Below are 21,189 nucleotides of genomic sequence, written 5' to 3'. Positions count from 1 at the left end.
CTTATTCGACTGTCGAGGAGAGAGCCCAGACCGATGTTAGATTGAGCGCGTAGGAAAAATCAGACTACGATCGTATGGCTGAGACCTGGACGATGTACACAACAGATACATTCTACTTGTCAAGTGCACCATCTACACTGCAACCAGTTATGGCATCACCGCTACCTATACATGTATATGATACTCTGAACTCAACACTCCATTGTAGACTACAGTGTGGGCGTGTCGATATAGAGAGTTCTGCGTGTTCACCCAGCTCACTACCAATCAAGGGCCCCACTGATCGCCAGAAGCCCCATCTGACAGCGTGGCAATAGTGTCCACTTCCCCTGGAACCCCACGTCATGGCCATCTGGCCGCGTCCGTGGTTCTTCCAACCCGATGGAAGAAATGGCCTCTAAAACCCTTGAACCAACAAAATCCCCATGGCAAAGAACATGGAAGAAGCTCGGCTGCATGGCTGCACAGCCACGTATCTTGCATTTTTGCCAGGAACCACTGGGGGTTTGAAGCTCGTTGTATGGATGTGTTGGCCACCATAATCTTTCGATCCCATTCCTCGGATTACATTCGGGGAAATTAGTGTAGAGTAGAAAAAAAAATTAAAAAAATCTCGAATCTAGAATTCCTATCAAGGGTTGAGGCAAAATAATAATGTACATTGAAACGAAATCAAAGTACATGCTGTACTTCCCCATCATAATGAGGCAAGTAGGGCATGACCAAGCAGACCATTGATAGTGCACAATATACGGAGTACGATGTAGGTAGAAGAATGCCAATCCAGCCAATCAACAAATCTTCTACAACATGCCAATTATAACAACTAGAACCAATTCGACTGACCTGGCTCTATATTAATCATTTGTATGCAAATAAGTCCTGACTAGGTAGGTAGGAGCCGATACCCTCTCACAAGAAAGGACTGTGTTGTACACTTAATTTCACCTATGTTGTAGAGTACTCCGTAGTCCGTCACTAGGTGTCAAAGATCCTGAGCCAATGACAAACTTCTCAACCCCCCACTAGACGCCTCTGACGTTGAAATGGACCCCTGCACAACTGTACCTGGCGATCGAGTCTGGATTCTTTCGGGCAACAAGCAGCGATGTTGTATGTCGTACGTGGTGTGGACTAATTCTCATGCCAAAACCATCGTGCATGAAGTGATTATAAATTAGGGCTCCGATCGTCCAGATTCGGGATTATCAGGCTTGAACTAACGAAGACTAGAACTACCCAGGGTGGAAGGCATGGTCATGCATTGACCATGTGCATGGAGGTTGTGACACTAAGAGAACTCTCCGTAATAAAAGAAACTACCCCTGGTATACACAGCTGATTTCTCCAGTCTCTCTCCCAATTCCGTTGTTTTTTTTTTTGGTGTTTTTTTTTTGGGTAACTTCACACTCCGTTGAGCTCAGGATACTACTCCACATCCCATCACTACCTCTTGTGTGAGCCACGGAAGTCAGCGTCACAGTCACCGGTGGTCCTTCCCAGTCTGGGTGGGACCAGCTGGGCTCCTTACCCCATCAAACCCCCACCAATAAGCCTTCTTCCACTTTAATTCTTTGCAGCTTACCTGCAGTCTAGATCGCCAGGGGAACCAAGCGGTAGAAAACAGTGCCTGAAAGAGAGGGGTTGGACGGAGGATCTCGGATCAGGCATTTACCAATACGGTGCGCGCATGGCCGACAAACTAGCCAGTGCACCCTCACTGCCCTCCTCTTTCTTGCGGTGGCCAGCCAGCTCCAAGTTAATCTGACGGTGGATGTGCACCAGCCAGTCCACGTAGCTCTGGGCCTCGTTATTCCGGTCCTCCAGCAGGAGTCGGGCGAACTCGTATTCCGCCCCGTCCATGCCTTGTCGGGCCAGTTGGATCGTTACGGACTTGGACCCGCGCACCGTTGACAGGTACTGCAGCAGATTACGCACCTGTGCGTTCAGGTGCGTCTCGAGCACAGGCAGGGACGAAATGTTGGGGTTCAGGGCCTGGAGGGAGTCGTGGCCCGGCCCGAAGAGGTCTTCCAGTAAATTGGGTGAGACCTGTGCGTGCAGCCAGAGTAGAACTGCCTGGCCGTTGTCCACGATGTAGACACCACCATCTTCAGTGCGAGAGAAGCTGGCTCGCAGGGAAGGCGGGATTTGGAGCTGTCCGTGCTCGTTCGCAAATCCATCTTCCGGCTGCATGTTGTGCACGGGGATAATACGAGGGTAGAGGTACAAGGCCATTTCCGTACAGCCCATTGACCGGATCATGCGCATGTCATGCGCCCGTCGGTCTGATGACTCGGGACCAGCCTTGAAAGCTCTTGATTTGACCAAACTGAGCATGTACATCGAGAACTCCTTCAGGTTCTCGGGTAAAACTAACTGGCCGGGTGGGTGCGAGCCGGAGAAGATTTTACGATATCCGCTGAAGATATCGACTGTCTTCTCTGAGATACTGGATCGGATGTCCTTGAGGTTCTTATCCAAGGTTTTTGAGGCGGCTTTAATGATATCAGCACACATAGTCGACGTCTTTTGATGGATCATTCCACTTACCCTCTTTGGCAATAACCGAGACCACGGCGTCCTGGTCGACAAACTTCATCGTCTCCAAGCCTCCTTCATTCACCGCCGCCACAACGTTGATACATCGGACACGGCGTTGGCCGTCTGCGGAAGTGTAAAGCAAAGCGGCCTGGAAATGCGCATCCAGCTTGGGATCGAGTTTACCGTCGTAGCTGAAGAGCACACCGATAGCCTTGTCGGCATCGACACTGGCAATCTCCAGATCCGCGCCGAGTGTGTGTTGGACAAAGTTTCCATGGTAGGCGGACACTTGAAGTCCGTTGGAGCATCGGACTTTCATCAGGGTCTGGTATCCCGTTTCACGAGTGACGGCATGAGCGATTTCACGTCGCAGCTTGAGGAGATCACGCGGGGCGTGGAAATTAGGGTAAAAAAAGGTCTCGCCTCCGGTGAGACTAGAGACATGTCCTATGAACCAAATTAGCTGATGCCCTGTATGGGATACAATGATGCGTTCAACTTACCAATGGTTGCCACATCGAGGTATGTGCCACCAGGGGCTGCCATGAAAAGATCCAAGCCCACGCCAGCTTCAGCTAACTTGCTTGCCGTCTTCCTCCAAGCTGGGTTTTCTGTGGTGAAAAGTTTCCGTTCAGCATCCGTTCCATGAATTTTAGGGTCTTCTCTGACGACCAAGTGTCCCGGACCGCAGGTAGGTAAGCTAGCCACCGCGCAGACAATCTTGCCACCTGTAGCCTGGAGTGCGGAGAGCGCCGAATTCAACGACGGCAGCAAAGCCGACTCGGTGTTTTTGATTGAAGAGAAGATTTTGGGTATCCGGCTGAGTAGAGAAGTGATCACAGACCTAAACATAGTTAGTGATTCGTAGGAGACTCGGAATGTGGGATCTCATACTTCGATTCATATGGGTCCACAAAGAGACCTTCGCTCAACGGCACAAATGGCTCATCCACATCGGTCATCACCATCATTTGCGCTTGATTCAATGCCGCCTAGGAACGTGTTAATAGACGAAAGCATCGCAGGATGAGGAACACATACGCTCAGGTTGTAGAAGTGCACCTCCTTATCATATGTAACAATGCCAACCTTCGCCCCAACGGGCACTTTTCGTGCTGATTCATCGCCTTCGGCGCCCTCTGATGGTTCATCATCGCCATACAAAGCATCCTTGATACCTGCACAAACGCCCTTGAGAAATCCCCGATGGACCGACTCCCGGCTGACATCGATCAAAAAGAGGGTTTGAAGGCCCACCGGCTCCTTGTTCCAGTATTCCTTCGGGACCGTAAACTCCACAGTTCCCATGAGCAACTCAGGACGCTGCATGCGATCCACACGCGCACCAGATGGGTCAAGCGGCGCGAAGTATTCGGGAGGTGTGTCGTTTGGGAACGTGCACATATTACAAACGAACTTGCTGCCGCCAGATCGGAAGGACATGAATGGATTGATATATGTTCGGCATCGTCGGCATCGTGGGGGACCAACATCCCCGAAGTCCAGCACGGGGATCGGTTGTTCGCCGGGATCCAGAGGCGCGAGGGGCTGCAGGATCATGCCCAATGGCAAGCCGGTTGAGATAAGGAAGTCAGAGGCGGAGGGGATGTTGTTGAGTGTTAAACGAGCATATTTAGGAGAGGAGTTGCCTTGGTCCTGAGCCACGAACGGGATCGCCGCCGGTGGAGGTAGGTGTCGATCCATAGTCGGGTAGACATGGTTGAAGTAGTACCGAGCGGGCAGGTCACGCGATCGCGGGATGCTGGGAATATGCTCTGGGTCAATTCGGCCTGAAGTAGGGACAGAACCTGCACCACTCTGCATCCCAGGTATGTCGGCCACAGACTGCCCAGATACTAACCCCACTGCCGGGGAAACTGGTCGGTCAGCATGTTGGTTCAAGCCTGTGTTCAGGAACTGCGATTGTGGCTGTTGCGATTGTTGCAAGCTTCCTTGGTCCATGCCGGTGTTGAATCCTTGTGCGGGGGGTGCTGCACCACCCCCAATGTCGTGGTGAGCATGACGGTGCTTCTTTCGATGTGTCCTGGCCCCCGCGTCTGCTGCAATCCCCAGCCCGCTCATCTGAGAGGCTAGGCCGGCCATACCAGGATCTCCTGCTGCACCCATCGCTTGTTGTGGTGAACCGTAGGCAGGCCACTGATTCGGCGCGGGGTTGGCGAAAGGCACTCCTGTCTGTGGAGGCGCGGCGCTGGGAGGATACCCAGCTGGATATTGCTGAGAGGGGGCCTGAGCCATGTATTGTGAATTGGAGGGGTCGTCGCCGGATCCCTGACCCATTGTGTTATACATTGAAGGGTCGGCCATGGTGAATCATGCCGCGGGGTGCGAAATTCGAGAGAGAGGTCACACAAGGGTGAATTTGAGAAATGGAGAGAAAAGACAAAAGTCTCAACAAATCATTACTTATAAAACAGAATTAGGGAATAACGAATAACAAAAGACTCCTATATTGACGATATACCGTATTGACCACCTAAACTCCCTCGGATTTACATACTTCCGAGGTTCTTCACGTGGGGCCTTCCCGTTGTCGCATCTTGGACTTGCTCTTCTTCTTCCTTCTCTTCATCCTTGAATGTTAACAACTAAAGCAGACTGCATCATCCAATTGCTTTGAAATTGCCAAATTTCTGACCTGTTCTTTCTTGAAAAAAAAGGATAAATTCTGTAGAAAGGACCGCTGTTGCTATTTGTCACCGCTCTGCATAACTCCGTGTTAAGACAGACCAGCCAGAGACCTTCCCACAGGTTGATGGCTCCGAAGCCATTAATGAATGGCACACATCTCAATATCCCCTTCTCTCCAATCACATCAGGTTTCCAACCCTAGCTCCGGCTCGTGATTCTTAGGGTATATGTATACATTGTTTTTCGTCATGTCCATCGCACCGTCTTTTTTTCGGCTTTGAGAGCTCCCGTCCAACCCGGTTTCCTGAGCCGACTCCCCTACCCCTACCCTGTACATTATAGATATAATACGCGAGTGCTGTAAGTTCGGAGATTTTCCTTTTCTGTTCCCCCCCTTTATATTCCCCTCCTAAGCTCCTTGCATGAACATTGGTTACATACTCCTAATCATGGGCCTGACCGTAAAGCCAGACCCGGATCGCAAGCCCAGGAGAGAAATAGTAGATACACCAGCCCCTCTTCAACCTACAATGGCGACTATTCACGATGATGATGAGCTGTTGCTTGCTCGCATCGGTTATAAGCAGGTATTGATGCCCAATGCTTTGTATCGATCATAGCGGGGCACAATCTGATAACGATCGACTCGAGCTAGGAGTTGCGACGAGAGTTCTCTAAATGGTCGACCGTCTCATATGCCATCTCTATTCTGGGAGTTCTTGGCTCCGTACCGGCGACATTTGGTTCGCCATTATCGGCTGGTGGCCCAGCAACAGCTGTATGGTGCTGGTTGATCGGATCATGCATGGCTATGTGCATTGGAAGCTCCGTGGCAGAGTTAGTATCGGCATATCCCACAGCCGGAGGTATGTACTTTGTCACAAAGCACGTCGTACCTCCCGATCAGGTCCCTATTTTCTCCTGGATCCAGGGTTGGTGTAACCTCCTTGGGCAGACGGCGGGAGTTTCCAGTGTGGCATATACGGTCAGTCAGATGTTGCTGGCCTGTGTCAGTATGAATTCGGAGCTTGTCGATGGCCAGTATTCGTACACACCGTGAGTTAGCCGGCCTCAATTGCTACTTTTCTACGCTAACATCATTCAAGCACGGCGCTAGAGACCGTTCTAGTGTCAATCGCAGTTCTATGCATTCTTGGGGTGATTTGCTCATTGACTACGAAATCCTTGCATCGAATAATCCTTTGGTTTGCTCCCATAAATAGTGGGTATCAAGAGAACTTCGTTGTTGAGCTTGTACTGATGAGTGAACAGTTGGGGCGACTATCTGCATTTGCATTGTGCTGATTACCCTAACTCCTAATCTACAGCCAGCATCCTGGGTCTTTGGCCATTTCACTGATGGCTCAGGGTGGGGCTCAAAGATCTTTTCTTTTTTCCTGGGCTTTTTATCTGTTGCCTGGACAATGACCGACTACGATGGGACGACGCAGTATGCGATCCTGAAATCCATTGCTACTGACTTGCATTCTGACCTTTCAACTTTATCATAGCATGTCTGAAGAAACCCACGATGCCGCCGTGCGAGGACCAGTTGCTATTCAAACAGCTGTTCTGGTGTCTGGGACACTTGGATGGCTCCTAACCGTCTCAATGTGCTTCTGTCTGACAGACCTTGATGGAATTTTAGCCTCCCCTACCGGTCTTCCCGCAGCTCAGATCTTCCTCAATGCTGGTGGCAAACGAGGCGGCACGACCATGTGGGCATTTGCCATTCTGGTCCAATTATTCACAGGCTGTTCAGCCATGCTGGCAGATACAAGAATGGCCTTTGCCTTTGCCCGAGACGATGCGCTTCCATTTTCAAAGTATGATTTTTCTGGCCTTTGCCCCGGATTCAAGTTCCTACTGATACATAATAGGTTCCTTTCCAAAGTCAATCTTCGCACCCACACCCCTATAAATGCAGTGTGGTTCGTGGTTATCTTCAGCGTAGGTTTGAACTGCATCGCCATTGGATCCACACAAACAGCAACTGCAATCTTCAACATAACTGCCCCGGCACTGGACCTGTCTTATGTGTCTGTCATTCTCGCCCATCAGCTCTATAAATCGAAAGTCAAATTCATCGAGGGCCCCTTTACGCTTGGCAAATGGGGTACCTATTTAAACTACATCGCTGTTGTCTGGGTCTTGTTCATCAGCACAATTCTCTTCTTCCCGCCACAGCTTCCTGTGACGCCCGCGAATATGTGAGGCACTTGAGTCCAATTAATGTCCCGTTATGAAACATCGTGCTAACATTTCCTGTCCAGGAACTACGCCGTCTGTGTTGGCGGCTTCATTGCCGCTTTTGCTTTGATGTGGTGGTGGGTTGCAGCTCGAGGGTAAGAGACGTCCAAGATTAACACATCCTTCGAGAATCGTTCAATCACATACTGACATGTCCTATTTTCTTTCTACAGAAAATACACCGGTCCTCAAACCGATGATATCATACGAGAAGTTCCCACCGAGGAAGATGGTAACGATGGTGGCGATGGCAACGATTCCGAAGAGTCAGGCGAGATTGCTGTTTAGATGGCTGACTCGTCTCTAATACAACGGCGACGACTTGTGGTTTCTTTTTCAGTTAATGGTTTAGACATAGATTATGCCCATGCTTGCCTGAAGTTCTGCGCATTTAGAATTGGCTTATTGGGTTAAACTTGTGCGTTGATGATGGACAGTGCTGTTTTTGAATTGAATGGTATCTGTGGAATTGAGAGAGATAAACCATTAGAAGAGAACTTTTTGGCTGGAAATCTTCTCGTGTTTAGAAGAAACAAGTGGCTATGAATGCTTTGTTGATCATGAAGCTATTCACCCGGAAAAGACTAGAAATACATGTCACGTGTGTAGCCTTAGCTACCTGCAACAACAGCCAGGCCCTCGTAGATTTTCCTTTTGACAGCAAGAAAGCTCCCTATTCCACGGCCACCAGGCCGAGCTAGTGAAGACTGTGCCGTTGCTTCAACTTCGATTTTGCCCGTTCCCGATTTGCGCACAGCTACGGATTTGTCAATGAGAAGTGTTCCCTCGCCTCGGAACTCGGCAGTGTGACCAGCAGATTGCATCAGCTTGCGAAGATCAGCCAATCGCAAGTCACCGACATGAAGAGGGCGAGCCATGGACCTGGTTCCTGCGGCCATACTAGCTGGGAGAGTGTCGAGTAAAGGATAGACGTCCACCTTATCGATTATTTTGGTGCCTGCCTGTTCCAATGATGGGGCAACAGCGGAAGAGGCTGCCTCGTCTTTCAGCTGCTTGACCTTCTTACCCGATGTTTCTATATCCCCGATGTCCGCAGGCTCTGGCCGTCGCAACTGTGCCGTGAGAGCGACCACGCCGAGGCTGCGAACGTGCTGCCAATTCAAGCGTCGAACGAGCGTGCTGCTCAGCTTGACCATCCACGCATTTGTATCGACACTTGCATCGATGACTTCGCCGTTTGCCGGAGTAAAGATGATGGCAGCCGAGTCAAATGCAGGGTCAGAAACCGTAGCACCGACCTTGACTGTCAGCAGTTTCTGGCATTCGGCTGCCAACGCTGAGGTCTCTTCCTTCATGCCACCAACCAGGATCAATTTTTGAGGTTGGATCAGTGGAATTAACATCTCCAGGCTGCGCTTGTCGTGCAAGCCCATGAAGTCGATAAACGCAATCCTAGCGTTGATAGTGATAGTCTGAGTATGGTAAACAACCTTCGCAGGACCTTCGAATGACTGGCCTTCTGTTTCGTCTTCGGACTCCGCAGCTACATCAGCTTCTTCGCCATCGGAGGCTAGGCTAAGATCATCATCTTCAATCTTCTTGCCATCAATTTGAGGACGCTTCCGACCTGCTGCACCGCCAGACAGCTTGCGTCCATTGGGGCCAGCGGTATCATCCCATCGTCGCTTCTGGCCCAGTTTAGTTTCAGCATCAGTGCGCCGTTGTTGCATATCAATCTCTTCGCGTTCTTCCGCTCGGAGATACTCCTCTGGGCGAATGAACTCTCCATATTCATCTCCCTTCTTTCTCGGTGCCACATAAGGGAACATGCGCTCGCGGCCCTTCTTGCCACGTACGTCATAATCATAAACGTTCTTTCGACGAAGAAGGATGTTGATGCCCAGGTCTTCATCGCTGACGGCAAGTTTGCTTCGAGTAGCATGTGCAAGTGAGGCTGAAAAGTTCAGCGCGCGACCCTGGTGTTCAGGATCCGAGTTTTCGGAAGAGGTAGAGCTCGATCCATCATCAAGGGCGTCTGCGGCAGTTTCAAGGGTTTCTTGGCCAAGTGTTTGAGAGGTGTCTTGGAGTTGGCGCTTGGTCGCGAGATATTGTTGGTATACCAACTGCTCCCCGGTATCGAGAGGGGCTCGCTGCACCTCTGTCCAAGACAATTCTCGTCCACCGCTGTGGACTTGTTCGATGTGTTCGCCATCCGATCCTTTCTCTAGAGCCACACCATCTCTTCGTTCCTCATACCACTGCCAAATCATGCTTCCAATTGTTGTTGAACTCTGTGATGGTTTCGATTCTTGAGTCTTCATGTCCTTGTGGAAGGACTCTGTTAGCAACAACAGATTGTTGGGCCCTTCGGCCACTTGTCGAAGCGCATCCTTTGAGAAGCCCCAGTCCATTGATGTATCGGATGCGAGAATTACTTTAGGTCCGGGTTCTGCCAAGAGCTTCTCTAATCGCTTCTTGCGCTCAATGATTTTGAGATGTTTGAAGGTAAATGGACCCCCGCCCTTGTTAGAGCTCTTTTCCTGTGCACCTGTCCTTTGCCCGTTCGTGACATCTGAGCTTTCCGCCGCTTCAAATTCACGGACAATATTCTCGTCCATCCACTCCAGCATGCTTCGGGCGAGTCGGATGGTGTTGGTGACCTTCTTGCCAGCCAGATATAACCCGGCTCCTTGAAGAACATCCTCTTTGTCGCCATTCGCGGCATCGCGCCAAGAATGTTCTAGTGAGTAAGCTAGTTCAAGAACTCGCGCACTTGTGTCTGTTGGGATGAGAACTGTTCCACCTTTTGCAAGGCTACTTCGGATCATGTCGAGTAGGAGATCATCTCGTTTCTTCCGACCCCCTGAGGGTGCCAGCTTATCGCCTCCTGTTGTACTGCAGATCAAGGCTGTGGGTTTCCGCAACTGTTCAATGACTTCGGTTCCACTAGCACCAGAGCCACCGAACCACGCAGCACCCGCGACTACGCTCTCACGAGCTTGGTTCCAATCCATTGCGTAGACAATGGATTCCAACCCATGCTGGATATGCCATATCGTTCCACCGACGGTGTGACCTGCATTGTATGCCGTGAGAGTAAGTCCGTTCAACGGCGGGGAGAAAGGTGATGAGAGAGGTTGGTGTGGTTGGGAGTATTTGAGTGGCTGAATGAGAGAGAAGTATCGAGAGATTTCCTCCGCTGTCGGCGATTGAAGCAGGATTCGGCTTGTGTTGCCAGCTGCTTCAGCATCTGCGCCTGACACAGTCGCAGATCCTGCTGACGATGCGCCCGGCTCTGAGACAGAAGCCTTCGGTAGGAATGTGGCAGCAAGCGGAGCGGAGGCATAAAGGTCTTGTAGGAGCGTGCGGCCAAAAGCGATGACGGGATTCGTTGCATAGATTGGGATTTGCGTAAAGAGGGGGAATGTTCGGCAGCAATGGACTAAAGCGCCAATATGAGCGGGCGTCGCGTGTGTCAAGAGAATGAGAGAAAGTGTAGGAATATGCCTGATTGTAATATTAGCTCATTTGAGTTCAAACAAGGAAACGCGGTGATCGCATGCTCACTTCTCAAGTTCCGCTAAATCAAGGGTATTAAACGTGTCATCCCAGCCAACGTCCACTAGGATCTTGATACCTCCATCAAGCTCTAGAATAGACTGCGATGCCCTCGAAGATGATGACTGAGCGCCAAGGAGGGGAGTGAAAGTGAACATCTTGGGAGTTTGCCGTTGCTCACGGCAAACCTAGCAGCCGCAATTGTTCTGGACCAGCGGTGCGGCGACAGGTCGGTCACGGTCAATGCAGCTGTATGCCTCGAGGTATTTGGTCAATTCCAAGATTGATCCATTATCCTAGCGCGTCAAACTGATCCGACTTTCGAACAAAAGTGAGAGATACCAGACGGCGGGTGAGCTGTTTGTTCGGTTTGCACGTGACGTCTGGCAACAAATATATCCACCGTCGAACCTAATGTATAGATCAAGTCCTTCGCTCAACACCTTTCAGGGATTTTTTCAACTAACAGCTACACCTGGATATGGATATCTTTTTACTTCTACAATGCCTCTCGGCATTTATTTGAGTTTTGCGCAGCCAATCGTTGTCTTGCGATGATACCATATTCTGCAACAGGACTGATGCAACTACGTTGGACAACATCCATGCTTCGCTCCAACCCAGTGTTGTAAGAATTTAATGAATGCTCATCTGAAAGATGATAAGGTCAAATGAAGTTACTAAAACTCAAAAACCTCAACCAAATCAATTCAAAAGGCATCAACTCCGAACCTGTACAACTCCGATTAAACGTCCATCCAAATCGTAGGAACATCCCAAAACTCCACTGCGAAATCATTGAGATACACAGCAGCTTTATCTAAACGATGACCACTGGGCTGAACTGACTGACTGCTCTTTTGCAGATGCTGGTCTTGGCCTTCTCTTACCTTGCCCCTTGCTCCGTCTTTTCGTTCTCGAGACCTTGTTGCGTGCCGCAGGCGTGGGTGTTATCTCAGTCTGATCCAGTTTGATCAGCGTAATTCTTAAAAAGATCAATGGATGGGGCACTTACTGGATCCCGCCATTGACTGAAAGGCCGATGTCTTTCAGCCCATGGTGGTAGCGTAGCGTCGACTATAGGTTGGATGGCATGGTCCACCAACTCCTCCCCTGCCCACACCCTGGCTCGACGAACAGCAAGAGGGTCAGGGAAATGTCTCGCTCTCTGAGCTGGATCCTTGAGATATGCCTTGGTCTGTTCAAGGAACCCATCTTGCAGATTGGGCGGAATCTCAGGACTAGGTGCGTCCGCCTGTGATCTTGCACCCAGCCGATTTCCTGTGGTAGTCTTCTTCAACAGTGCTACTGGTGGCTTGTCTGATATTTTCTCCGCTGCAGCTTCTTGATTTTCGTCCCGTTTTCCTTGTCCTACTCGTGCGAACGACATCAATGTTTCCATCATGCTCTCAGCCGCTGTTTTCCTTCGAGATGCAGGAGGTGATGGGGTTGATGGTGATTCCGTCCGCATTCGTTTACTTGATTCTGTGACCCCTCTTGTTTCGAGTTCTCCTTCTTTCTGTACGTCTTCCAGTGCCTCCAGCACTGGGGATAGCTGTGCTTGGCGCTTTCGTTCCGACGTTTCGCGAAGTTCAACCCCGCCTAATCTTTCAACTTGAACCAAATATAAGCATCATTGACTGGGGTGACAGATAAACAGATTGACTCACAATTCCTTCGCTTCTTCTTAAAATACCTCGCAATCTGTCCAGGGCTGAAGAGCCCATCATGGGACACTGGGGACAGGCTATTCGTCGATTGAGCGCTAAGATCGTCAGCGGCGTTGAGCTTGTTAGGCTCACTGGCCATGGAAGAAGTGCTGACCTCGCTGTCGGAGCCAGAGCCAGAGAAAAGGCTATTAGGTGACTGTTCTCGAGAACCTTGAGCTGAGCTTGACTCAACCTGAACATCATCGGTGTCACCAAAGATTGAGCCTTCTTCTAGATTCCATCAGTTAGCATATTGCCCGACTACCAGTACGCAGTATGTTATCAAATTGATTTCACCCTCTTCCGTAAAAACGTGACACCCTATCAAAAGACTGAACCCAGACGCCTTTGGGGGGGGGGGGGGGGGGGGGGGGGGGGTTTCTTTTATAGCTCAATTTGTCTCACAGTTCAGTTGAAACACTTGCATACCATTCAAAGTGTCCATTGACACACTCATAAATCAATCAATTTGATTGTCTTGAATGCACACAGGAAAAGGAAAAATTCGTGTCAAACTAGGTACATTTGTACTCACCATGTGCAATTTTTTCATCGTTTCCAAGAGGCGTAGGGGTTGTTGGTTCCGAATAAATGCCCTCTGGATTTAGTTCCAGGTCAGACTCCCCAGTCATAGATGACCTCCTGGAATCGACTAACTGAACTTCTTCGCTGCCCTGATTACTGCCCCGTTCGCTTTCCGGGTCCAGACTTGCAGAGCGCGAAGCAGTGGGCCATTCCATCAAACTCGGTCGATTAGAGATGTTGTAATCCAAGGCATGCGGATAGGGCTGCACCATGTGATCAGTGTGTGCTCGGACTGCCATTAACGGACGCTCATAGTCCCGGAAGTAGAAGGCCGCATCACTTGACTTTCGACTGGTTTGCTGGGAGGATCCTGTCGCAAAGTACCTTGTGATGGGAATTGGGGGCAGAGCTGGGTGCCATTTGCTCCCAACGGTCACAGCCTTGGGCAAGGGGCCCTGGGCCAGGGATTCATAGATCTGCTCTCGGATCTTCGTATCGGCAAGCGTATATTCGAGACACAAGTACGCAAGTTCGTAAAGAGCTGGGTATTCCAGCCCGGCCCATCTCTTGAAGTTTCCTTCTTCGAAGGTCCAGTGTAAATCTCCAAAGTCACTTGAGCTACCTATCCTCCTGAAGGCATGCCGATTGGAAGGGACTTTAATGCTTTCGCTCTGAGTGATGACCCATCGAGGCTGCGGTGCAGTGCCTCCGATATAGATGTGGGGTAGAGGTCTGTTATCTTCGTTCTCTAGACCTTCTGGAACATCAGCCTTCCTCATGTACTCCCATTCTCCAAATTGTAAATCTGCACGCTTTTCTTTGGGAGGACCCATTTTCACATAGAGAGTGGGATGATTCGCAGTCTCAAGCTTGCGTCTTTTGGCCTGTGGCTCATATTGATCTTTCTCGCTTTCTTCATTTTGATTTGTTGAAATCTTTACGGTAGCTGCGCTAACTCTGCCCTTTGTGGCCTTCGCCTTCTTGGCAGCTTTGGTGATTTTGGTGATGTTGGTGGCTATGGCCTTCACAGCGGTTGCACGCTTTGTACTTTTGCCAATTTTGGCATTGGCAATCTTCGCGGCCTTTGCAGCCTTCGCTGCGGCCTTCTTCGCATCATATAGCCGCTTCGCTGCCTCCCTCTTAGCCTTCTTTTCCTCCTTCTCCTTTTTTATTCTGGCAGCTTGGGAAGCCTTTTCAGCCTTGGAAGGCTTAGCCGGAAGAGGCTGGGCCTTTGGTCGAGTGCCCATAGCCATGGCTCGTGTTGTAACCATAATTTAGGGTTGACCGATGGTCTTCCGGTCTGTTTTGATTTATTAACTAGAGAACTAGTAAGAAGATACCACGAAGGCCATACTTGCTATCAGCTGGTGCTGTTATATTAATGATGATTGGATGATTGGTCTGGTGATCGAAGTTTCAAGTCAAGAAAGTCGTGATGGCGTTCGTGATTGATGATTAAGTTGGACATATCGGCTCCATATAAATAGAAGACGGAGTTGTGTCCCTTATTCGTGTTAGTAGACAAAGCAGGAGCAGAGAGCGACGGAGAATCATGCAGATACTAACCAACACAAAGAGATTTAAAAATATCTTTTCGAGCTCTCTTCTTTGTTGGCTGCGCCCAGCTTACTATAGGTGCCCCGAGGGCCTTGCCAAAGAGCATTTCAGGTCTATCTTGATACAAAGTTCCACTTCGTGAAATCCGAAGTTGCTTTGGCTGAAATTAATCAGGGTTGCTCAGAGCTATCAAGCAGTAGGTGTATAATCTTGTCGACCCTATTTACGCTATGGGGATTTGTTTACTTGGCATCACAGTCTTGTAGGATTGCAGAAAATCAACGCTAGCTCGCAAGGAAGCCAAAAAGAAGTCACTAGAACAGACTAAGTAATCCAAGCCACCGATGTTGAGCAGCTCAAAGAAAGGGACAAGACCATCATCCAACTTCGCACGGCGCATGGAAAACAATGAATAATGTTCAGATTTTGGGATTTCAAATCAACAAATTGTCTCAGAGCAAGTTCGACAAGTTTTCCCGAACAAACTGGGAAATGGGGAATTACGAAGGGGGGTTAGGGCTTGCCTCCAAGTGGGGATGTTAACCAGCCATTTTCCACCGAGGAGAGAAAGCTGACCAGGTGAGAATGGACCGGGTTAGAGTCTGTATTTGGCAATGGGCCCCCTCCTTTTCTATCCCGAAAGTGCTTCTCAAACAAAGCATAGCGCATTTGACTCGAATCCAACGATACAAAGACCTTTGAGAATAGATGAGTCTGTGCGGTGATGAAGGAAGAGTCGAATCTTTCCAAGTAATGTAATCAGAATGGCCGTTGGAATGCACTTGGGCAGACATGCTACTTGATTGTTATTGTGCAGTGTTGAATTTTCGAAGGCTCCAGATCACATGCTAAAAAAGGAGGATCGATTGAAGAGAAAAAAAACCGAGCAGTAGATTATATCAATTGGGATTGATCTGATTGACTGAGTTAAATTCAAACGGTCTTTTATCGTGGCCGGGGCTGGTGTTCGCGGACGCCTGTCAGCACAGGACAAAGGATACCTGGAAGTCATCAGCCAGAACGATACGAAAGAGCCGTCTTTAATGTATTTTCAGTTTAGAAAGCCTTGTAATTTTTTTCAACATCATGACACAAAGAGGATCATCATGGCGGGGGGGAGGGCTGTCTCATGAACTTGTCGATATGGTTGCTGCTAGGACTCCCACATAATTCTTGGTTTCCGAGTTTGGCAAAGTGACCAAAGCAGAGACGTAAGGAAAATGCCCTGGCACTACTGAAAAAACGATTGGGGGCAATGTACAGATGACCAGTTATCGATTGAAAGGATACAGGACCACGCATTTAGAGGGTTCCCTATCCTATGCACTATGGGGGATGCAATACATTAACTATCCGTCCCTCAACCCATGCAATGTACGAGGTGGTAGGAGGCCGAGAAGGACGAGCAAGAAGTGAACACTGGTGGAATAGAAAAACTACCATGAAAAAAAACTCTCATAATTCAGTTTCGCTAGATATGTGGGCATTCCCGAAGATAGCGGGATGTCTGCTCCTTAGTCACGCCATGATATGGTAGACCCATCAACTGTAATCTTCTTCAGGCAGACCAACTATTGCCAGTACCTGGGCTCGTCGAAGACGTGGTAGCGGTGTCCGCGCACTCCCTGACCGCGGAACAAGGCTGGGAAGCGGCGACCAACAGGGACCATTTCCTCTGGGATACGCATCTCAGTTTCGGGCTCGGGCTCGCCAATGACGAACTTTCCAACCTAGATTAAACCGTCAGAAACTAAGCCCGCCTGGGAGAAGAAATAAAGAAACAAGGTTACTTACCTGGATCTCCGTATCCGTAATGGTGTCACGACTGATTCTGGCGTAGCCAGTGCGGTGCAGCTTCTTGAAGAGAAGGTACTCGCACCATCTATCCCAGTCGGTAGGGTCAATATCCTTCATTTGGCTACGCTCGCTCACGTAGGTGTTGTAGTTACCCTCGAGCGGCTTGGTGACGAGGTAACTCAACAGGATCAGAGGACGCGGGGAGTCGCCCATCAGCTTTGACAGATACTCGCTCTGCAAGCGGCGGTCCTCGGGATCCTCTTCCTGTCCAGAGTGGAACACAACAACATCAATCATCTCGCCGTACATGTCGAGTGTGGCGTGGATTGCAGGTGCCAGCTCACCCACGGGCGAGGGGAGGAGGTGGTGCGTAGAGTTGACGATGGGGAACTTGGATAGCAAGGCAGAGCCCCAGGTGTGCTTGTTGGGACCGGGACCGAAGTCAGTGTAGTAGCCAAGATCCTCGGCGATGAACTGTGTGACATCCCTGTTGCCCATGATGATACGCTGGTTATCAGATTCAAGGAAGCCAATGACATCCAACTCAAGCTCACTAATGACGTCGCGCATGCGGCGCTCAGATGACCACATGTTGTTGTCAAGGCCGAAGTGGACAGTCCAGATGCCAGCAGTCACAACCTTGTCCTCCTTGTGATGAGGGGTGTAATCATTGGTCGGGAAGCGAAGGTAGGCGATAGACACGGAAAGCAGTTGCAGTACAGCAAGAACATAGATGTAGTACGATCGTTGTTTCCTGCTATTGGGGTTGATGGGTTTGTGAGCCCTGCGGGAGCGAGTCGAGTTCGAGGTCGCCGCAGAGAAAACACCCGCACCGATAGACAGCATTGTAGTGGTCATGAGCCAGTCAGTGTGTTCACGAAGCAACGGGCCACCTGGCACGAAGGCATAGGCGACAACCCAAACGTGGAAGAGCAAAAGGGCCACATAGAGGATGAAGCCGATGCCGAACGTGCTCGCAGGAGAATGACGAACGCTGGACGCGATCAGAACGGGAGCAACGGCCATGATATAGAACGCAAGAATAAGGGCACCATAGAATCCAGTCCAGTGGTGATAGCAAGTAAGGAGTGCAGCACCAGTGGAACCGACACCAAAGGCAGTCCAGCTTCCAGCGATTCTAGGGTGGAAGATGCCGAACACAAGGCCGGCTCCCATTGCAAAGATCGTCAGAACACCGTGAGGAGCTGCGAGCGGTCCGCGCACCGGGTATCCGTCCCAGACCCACGAGATCATGGTACTCGAGTCAGTCAAAAGTGATACTATGGCGAACATCAGAGCGCCAAACCCAACACCAGCAAGAATGGACGAGCCCTTCTTGCCACCAACTGGCAAATGTTCACCGCCGCTCCTGTTTGAACCTCTCTGGGACCTCAAAACAGCGAGCAGAGCAATGAAAATTCCGGTTTTGTTCCAGCCACCATTCTCGGCGTGGACGATTGGCCAAAGGGGGTTGTTGGTCTTACATGCGAACTTGGCAACGACGGACAGAATCAGACCGATTCCCCAAGCCATTATACGGGCTTCGAGACGAGGGGTGTTGGCCCTTTCGGCAAAGAAGCTAGCGGACCATGCTGCGCAAGTAGTAGACAGAGCAAACCCAGTCACAAAGAGACGGTTGGCAGGATCCTGGAATTTATATCCAAGAAGACCAACGAGTGAGACCAGGTGGAGAAGGCGGAGATTATTCACCGCTGCGTGTCGTAGGGATGGGATGACGTAGAGCAACGGGGATGTGCAGCAAACAATGGCAACCTCATATCCGGAGATACCCATGTGCCAGAGAGGGAAGTCTATCAAGATCAGACAAGTCTATCCGTACCAGAGAATAGATATCACTTACACCAGACAAGGACAGGCAGAGCAGTCACAATGGTCCAGAAAACAAACTACAGTCCATTGTCAGTAACGCAGGAGACCAAAGACCAACTGGCATTATTTACCCCGTTGTAGACATCTGAGGCGGCATCAATGATCTCAGCCCAGAAGAAGCCCTCGCCAAAGGTGTTGCCCACTGGCTTGCCCTTCCTACGTAGGTGGTTAATTTCGAGGATGGTTGTTGTTGGTTATGGGATTGTACACACTCTTTTTCCAAGACAGCATCTGCAGTCGTTTTCAATTGCCTAATGAGCACGAACTTAGAAATGTCTTCTTTGTTCAAAACCAATATAGCCTTTGGCACTATACATTTGATGCGGGCAGTGTCATTTTGGAAGCCACGGTACATACCCTCTGCTAGCACCCTTAACATCCCTCACCACCAGTTCAAAGCTCTCGAAGTCAAGAGCCGTGACAGCATCAAAGCCGACATCGAATAGGATTAGGGACCATTCAAAGAAGGCATATTTGGTGTAGGCTGAAGGTACAACTGATTAGCATGTGTAACCCCCAACCAGTCCATGCTCACAAGGGCAAGTACTCACCACCAGGGACCTTGTGGACCTTGTGCTGAATGAAGTAGTAGATCAACGGAACCAATGTTCCAAAGAACAAACTTGCCATGATTTTGCGGTACTTAACGGCACGGCGGTTGTTCGGGCTGAGCGCAAGGCAACCCAGGGTCCACGGCAAAGTGGCCACCAAGTAAGAGATCATGAAGATGTCATGCCAGTCGTGGTCATCGGTAGATGTAACATAGGTCCAACCACCGCATGTCAATGTTCGGAAGATGCCCACGCCGGCAACAAACTTGGGTAGGGATGAGTTTGGACGCGAAGTGAGGATGTACCATAGGAACACAAGGGCGAAGCGAGGACCGGAAGTGATAGCAATAAAGACCTGGAAAAAGGAACGTTCGGGATATCGGTCACCGATCGTCGCAGACACCGAGGGGAACCATTCAATGGGGTAGCCGTAATGTTCATTTTGAACGATCTTGTGATAGTGCAACGCAATGCCGACAATCAACGCGCTGATGAACGCCGCATACGCGAAGACGGTGTGAGTCCATGCAACCCATTTGCCGTTGATCTGCAAAAGATATCAAGTCAGCGGTGTGTCGAGATGCGCATCGGATTCCGCTTTGGAACTTACGGCAACCACGGCATCTCCGTCCTTGTATCGGGGAGCCATGGCGGCGCAGAGGTAAAGGCAATCTCTGCACCTATATGATAAAAAAAGCAAAAATTGAGGAAGAAAGGAGCGTCAAGAAAAATAACGAAAGGAAATTACGACTCAAACAAGATGTCACAAGCAAACGGCCCCTGAGGGAAATGAAAACAACGTCCGGATCCCTCGGTGATTGCGAGTTAAATGTACGCTAACCCAATACGGCTAAGCGCACCCTGGGGCTGATCGGTGTTTTTTCAATGCGGGATGCCGACTTTTTTTTTAAACCTCTTCAGTGAACAGCAATCATGTCCGCCGCCACAGATAAGGCTCGATTCTTCCTCGAGAAGTCAGTACCTGAGCTCAAGGAATATGAGCGCAAGAAGATTTTCACAAAGGTAAGCCGCAAAGTGGAGTCATTCCATCAGAATTACAGCTGATCAGCATAACCAGGATGAAATTTCCTCAATCGTCAAAAAAAGATCTGATTTCGAACACAAGCTCAATGCGCGCGGTGCGCAGCCGGTGGATTTTGTGCGTTATGCTGAATATGAGATGAACCTCGATGTGCTGCGAAAGAAGCGGGTGAAGCGACTTGGGATTCGATCGGCAGGATTCAACGGCCAGAGACGCATATTCTTCGTTCTCGACCGAGCTACACGCAAGTTCCACGGCGATATCAACCTGTGGGTTCAGTACATAGAATACGCTCGCAAACAAAAGGCACACAAAAAGCTCCTCATGATTTTCACCGATGCTCTACGACTTCACCCTACCAGCGCCGACTTATGGGTATACGCCGCTAAACACGTCCTTGATGACCACGGAGATATGACACAAGCCCGGAGTTACATGCAGCGCGGTCTACGATTCTGCAAGAGCGCGAGGACAATTTGGATTCAATACGCAAAGCTGGAATTGATCTACATCGCAAAGCTGGTCGCTCGCCAACGGATTCTTGGTCTTGATGAGGAGAGCCAGAAGCCCAAGCCGATTCAAGAAGCATCACTCGACGACACCGATGCCGACATGATTGCACTGCCATCACTCACAGCTGAAGATATCAATCCCAGCACAGGGGCAGACGGAGAAGTAGACCAGGTTGCGCTGCAAAACTTGAATTCCACGCCTGCTCTGAGCGGTGCTATCCCGCTCGCCATCTTTGATGCTGCCACAAAGCATTTCCACAATGATGATAGGTTCGGCCAGGAGTACTTTGATATGGCTTGGGAATTCCAGGATGTGCCTTGTCTTCGCAAAATTCTGGAACATGTGGTTCAGACAATGCGCGCCAACAAACCTTCCAGCCCACGGACGCAGATTTGCTACATCAAGTTCCCGACCGCTGGAATCCCTGTCACTTCGGCCGACTTCCCGCGGGCGCTTGGCAGCTCGCTTGCTCGCCTCAGGGAGTATCCCATGGGCAAGGATCTCGCACGCCAAGTGATCAACTGGCTTCAACCTGTTCAGGCAACAGAGGACCTGGATCCTTCTTTGCAGAAGGTAATTGCGGCTACCGCCCGTAATGCGGAGCGCGCGGCACAGGAGTAGCATACACATAGCATACCCAAGTATT

At 50.1% G+C, this 21,189-nt stretch overlaps 6 protein-coding genes across 6 annotated transcripts; 2 read left to right on the top strand and 4 right to left on the bottom strand.

Annotated features, from left to right (window-relative positions):
* Positions 1–1,671: 1,671 nt before the first annotated feature.
* Positions 1,672–4,866, bottom strand: Pdw03_3831 (Sec23/Sec24 family protein; the record flags this gene model as incomplete). Its single annotated transcript, XM_014676291.1, has 5 exons — positions 1,672–2,495; positions 2,551–2,988; positions 3,045–3,385; positions 3,436–3,533; positions 3,583–4,866. The coding sequence occupies 5 exons, from the start codon at positions 4,864–4,866 to the stop codon at positions 1,672–1,674; spliced, it is 2,985 nt and encodes a 994-aa protein (XP_014531777.1).
* Positions 4,867–5,720: 854 nt separating this feature from the next.
* Positions 5,721–7,728, top strand: Pdw03_3830 (Amino acid/polyamine transporter I; the record flags this gene model as incomplete). Its single annotated transcript, XM_014676292.2, has 8 exons — positions 5,721–5,777; positions 5,846–6,246; positions 6,297–6,412; positions 6,463–6,640; positions 6,702–7,016; positions 7,071–7,400; positions 7,464–7,535; positions 7,614–7,728. The coding sequence occupies 8 exons, from the start codon at positions 5,721–5,723 to the stop codon at positions 7,726–7,728; spliced, it is 1,584 nt and encodes a 527-aa protein (XP_014531778.2).
* Positions 7,729–8,051: 323 nt separating this feature from the next.
* Pdw03_3829 (Cleavage and polyadenylylation specificity factor, putative) lies at positions 8,052–11,117 on the bottom strand (the record flags this gene model as incomplete). Its single annotated transcript, XM_014676293.1, has 2 exons — positions 8,052–10,908; positions 10,969–11,117. 2 exons carry the CDS (start codon positions 11,115–11,117, stop codon positions 8,052–8,054), a joined length of 3,006 nt encoding a protein of 1,001 aa, XP_014531779.1.
* Positions 11,118–11,705: 588 nt separating this feature from the next.
* Positions 11,706–14,446, bottom strand: Pdw03_3828 (Cleavage and polyadenylation specificity factor 2, C-terminal; the record flags this gene model as incomplete). Its single annotated transcript, XM_066100607.1, has 5 exons — positions 11,706–11,779; positions 11,850–11,919; positions 11,975–12,573; positions 12,630–12,899; positions 13,204–14,446. The coding sequence occupies 5 exons, from the start codon at positions 14,444–14,446 to the stop codon at positions 11,706–11,708; spliced, it is 2,256 nt and encodes a 751-aa protein (XP_065956007.1).
* Positions 14,447–16,321: 1,875 nt separating this feature from the next.
* On the bottom strand, positions 16,322–19,637 carry Pdw03_3827 (Integral plasma membrane protein, putative; the record flags this gene model as incomplete). Its single annotated transcript, XM_014676295.1, has 8 exons — positions 16,322–16,480; positions 16,545–18,358; positions 18,409–18,454; positions 18,509–18,593; positions 18,650–18,688; positions 18,795–18,921; positions 18,989–19,535; positions 19,599–19,637. 8 exons carry the CDS (start codon positions 19,635–19,637, stop codon positions 16,322–16,324), a joined length of 2,856 nt encoding a protein of 951 aa, XP_014531781.1.
* A 284-nt stretch (positions 19,638–19,921) lies between these two features.
* On the top strand, positions 19,922–21,164 carry Pdw03_3826 (RRNA processing protein Utp6, putative; the record flags this gene model as incomplete). The annotated part of the gene is made up of 2 exons (XM_014676296.1): positions 19,922–20,011; positions 20,067–21,164. 2 exons carry the CDS (start codon positions 19,922–19,924, stop codon positions 21,162–21,164), a joined length of 1,188 nt encoding a protein of 395 aa, XP_014531782.1.
* Between the last annotated feature and the right edge of the window lie 25 nt (positions 21,165–21,189).

The sequence above is a fragment of the Penicillium digitatum genome, chromosome 1, assembly GCF_016767815.1.
Source record: "Penicillium digitatum chromosome 1, complete sequence".
NCBI lineage: Eukaryota > Fungi > Ascomycota > Eurotiomycetes > Eurotiales > Aspergillaceae > Penicillium > Penicillium digitatum.
The sequence above is the reverse complement of the archived record's forward strand: the minus strand, read 5'-3'. Positions and strand labels throughout refer to the sequence as shown.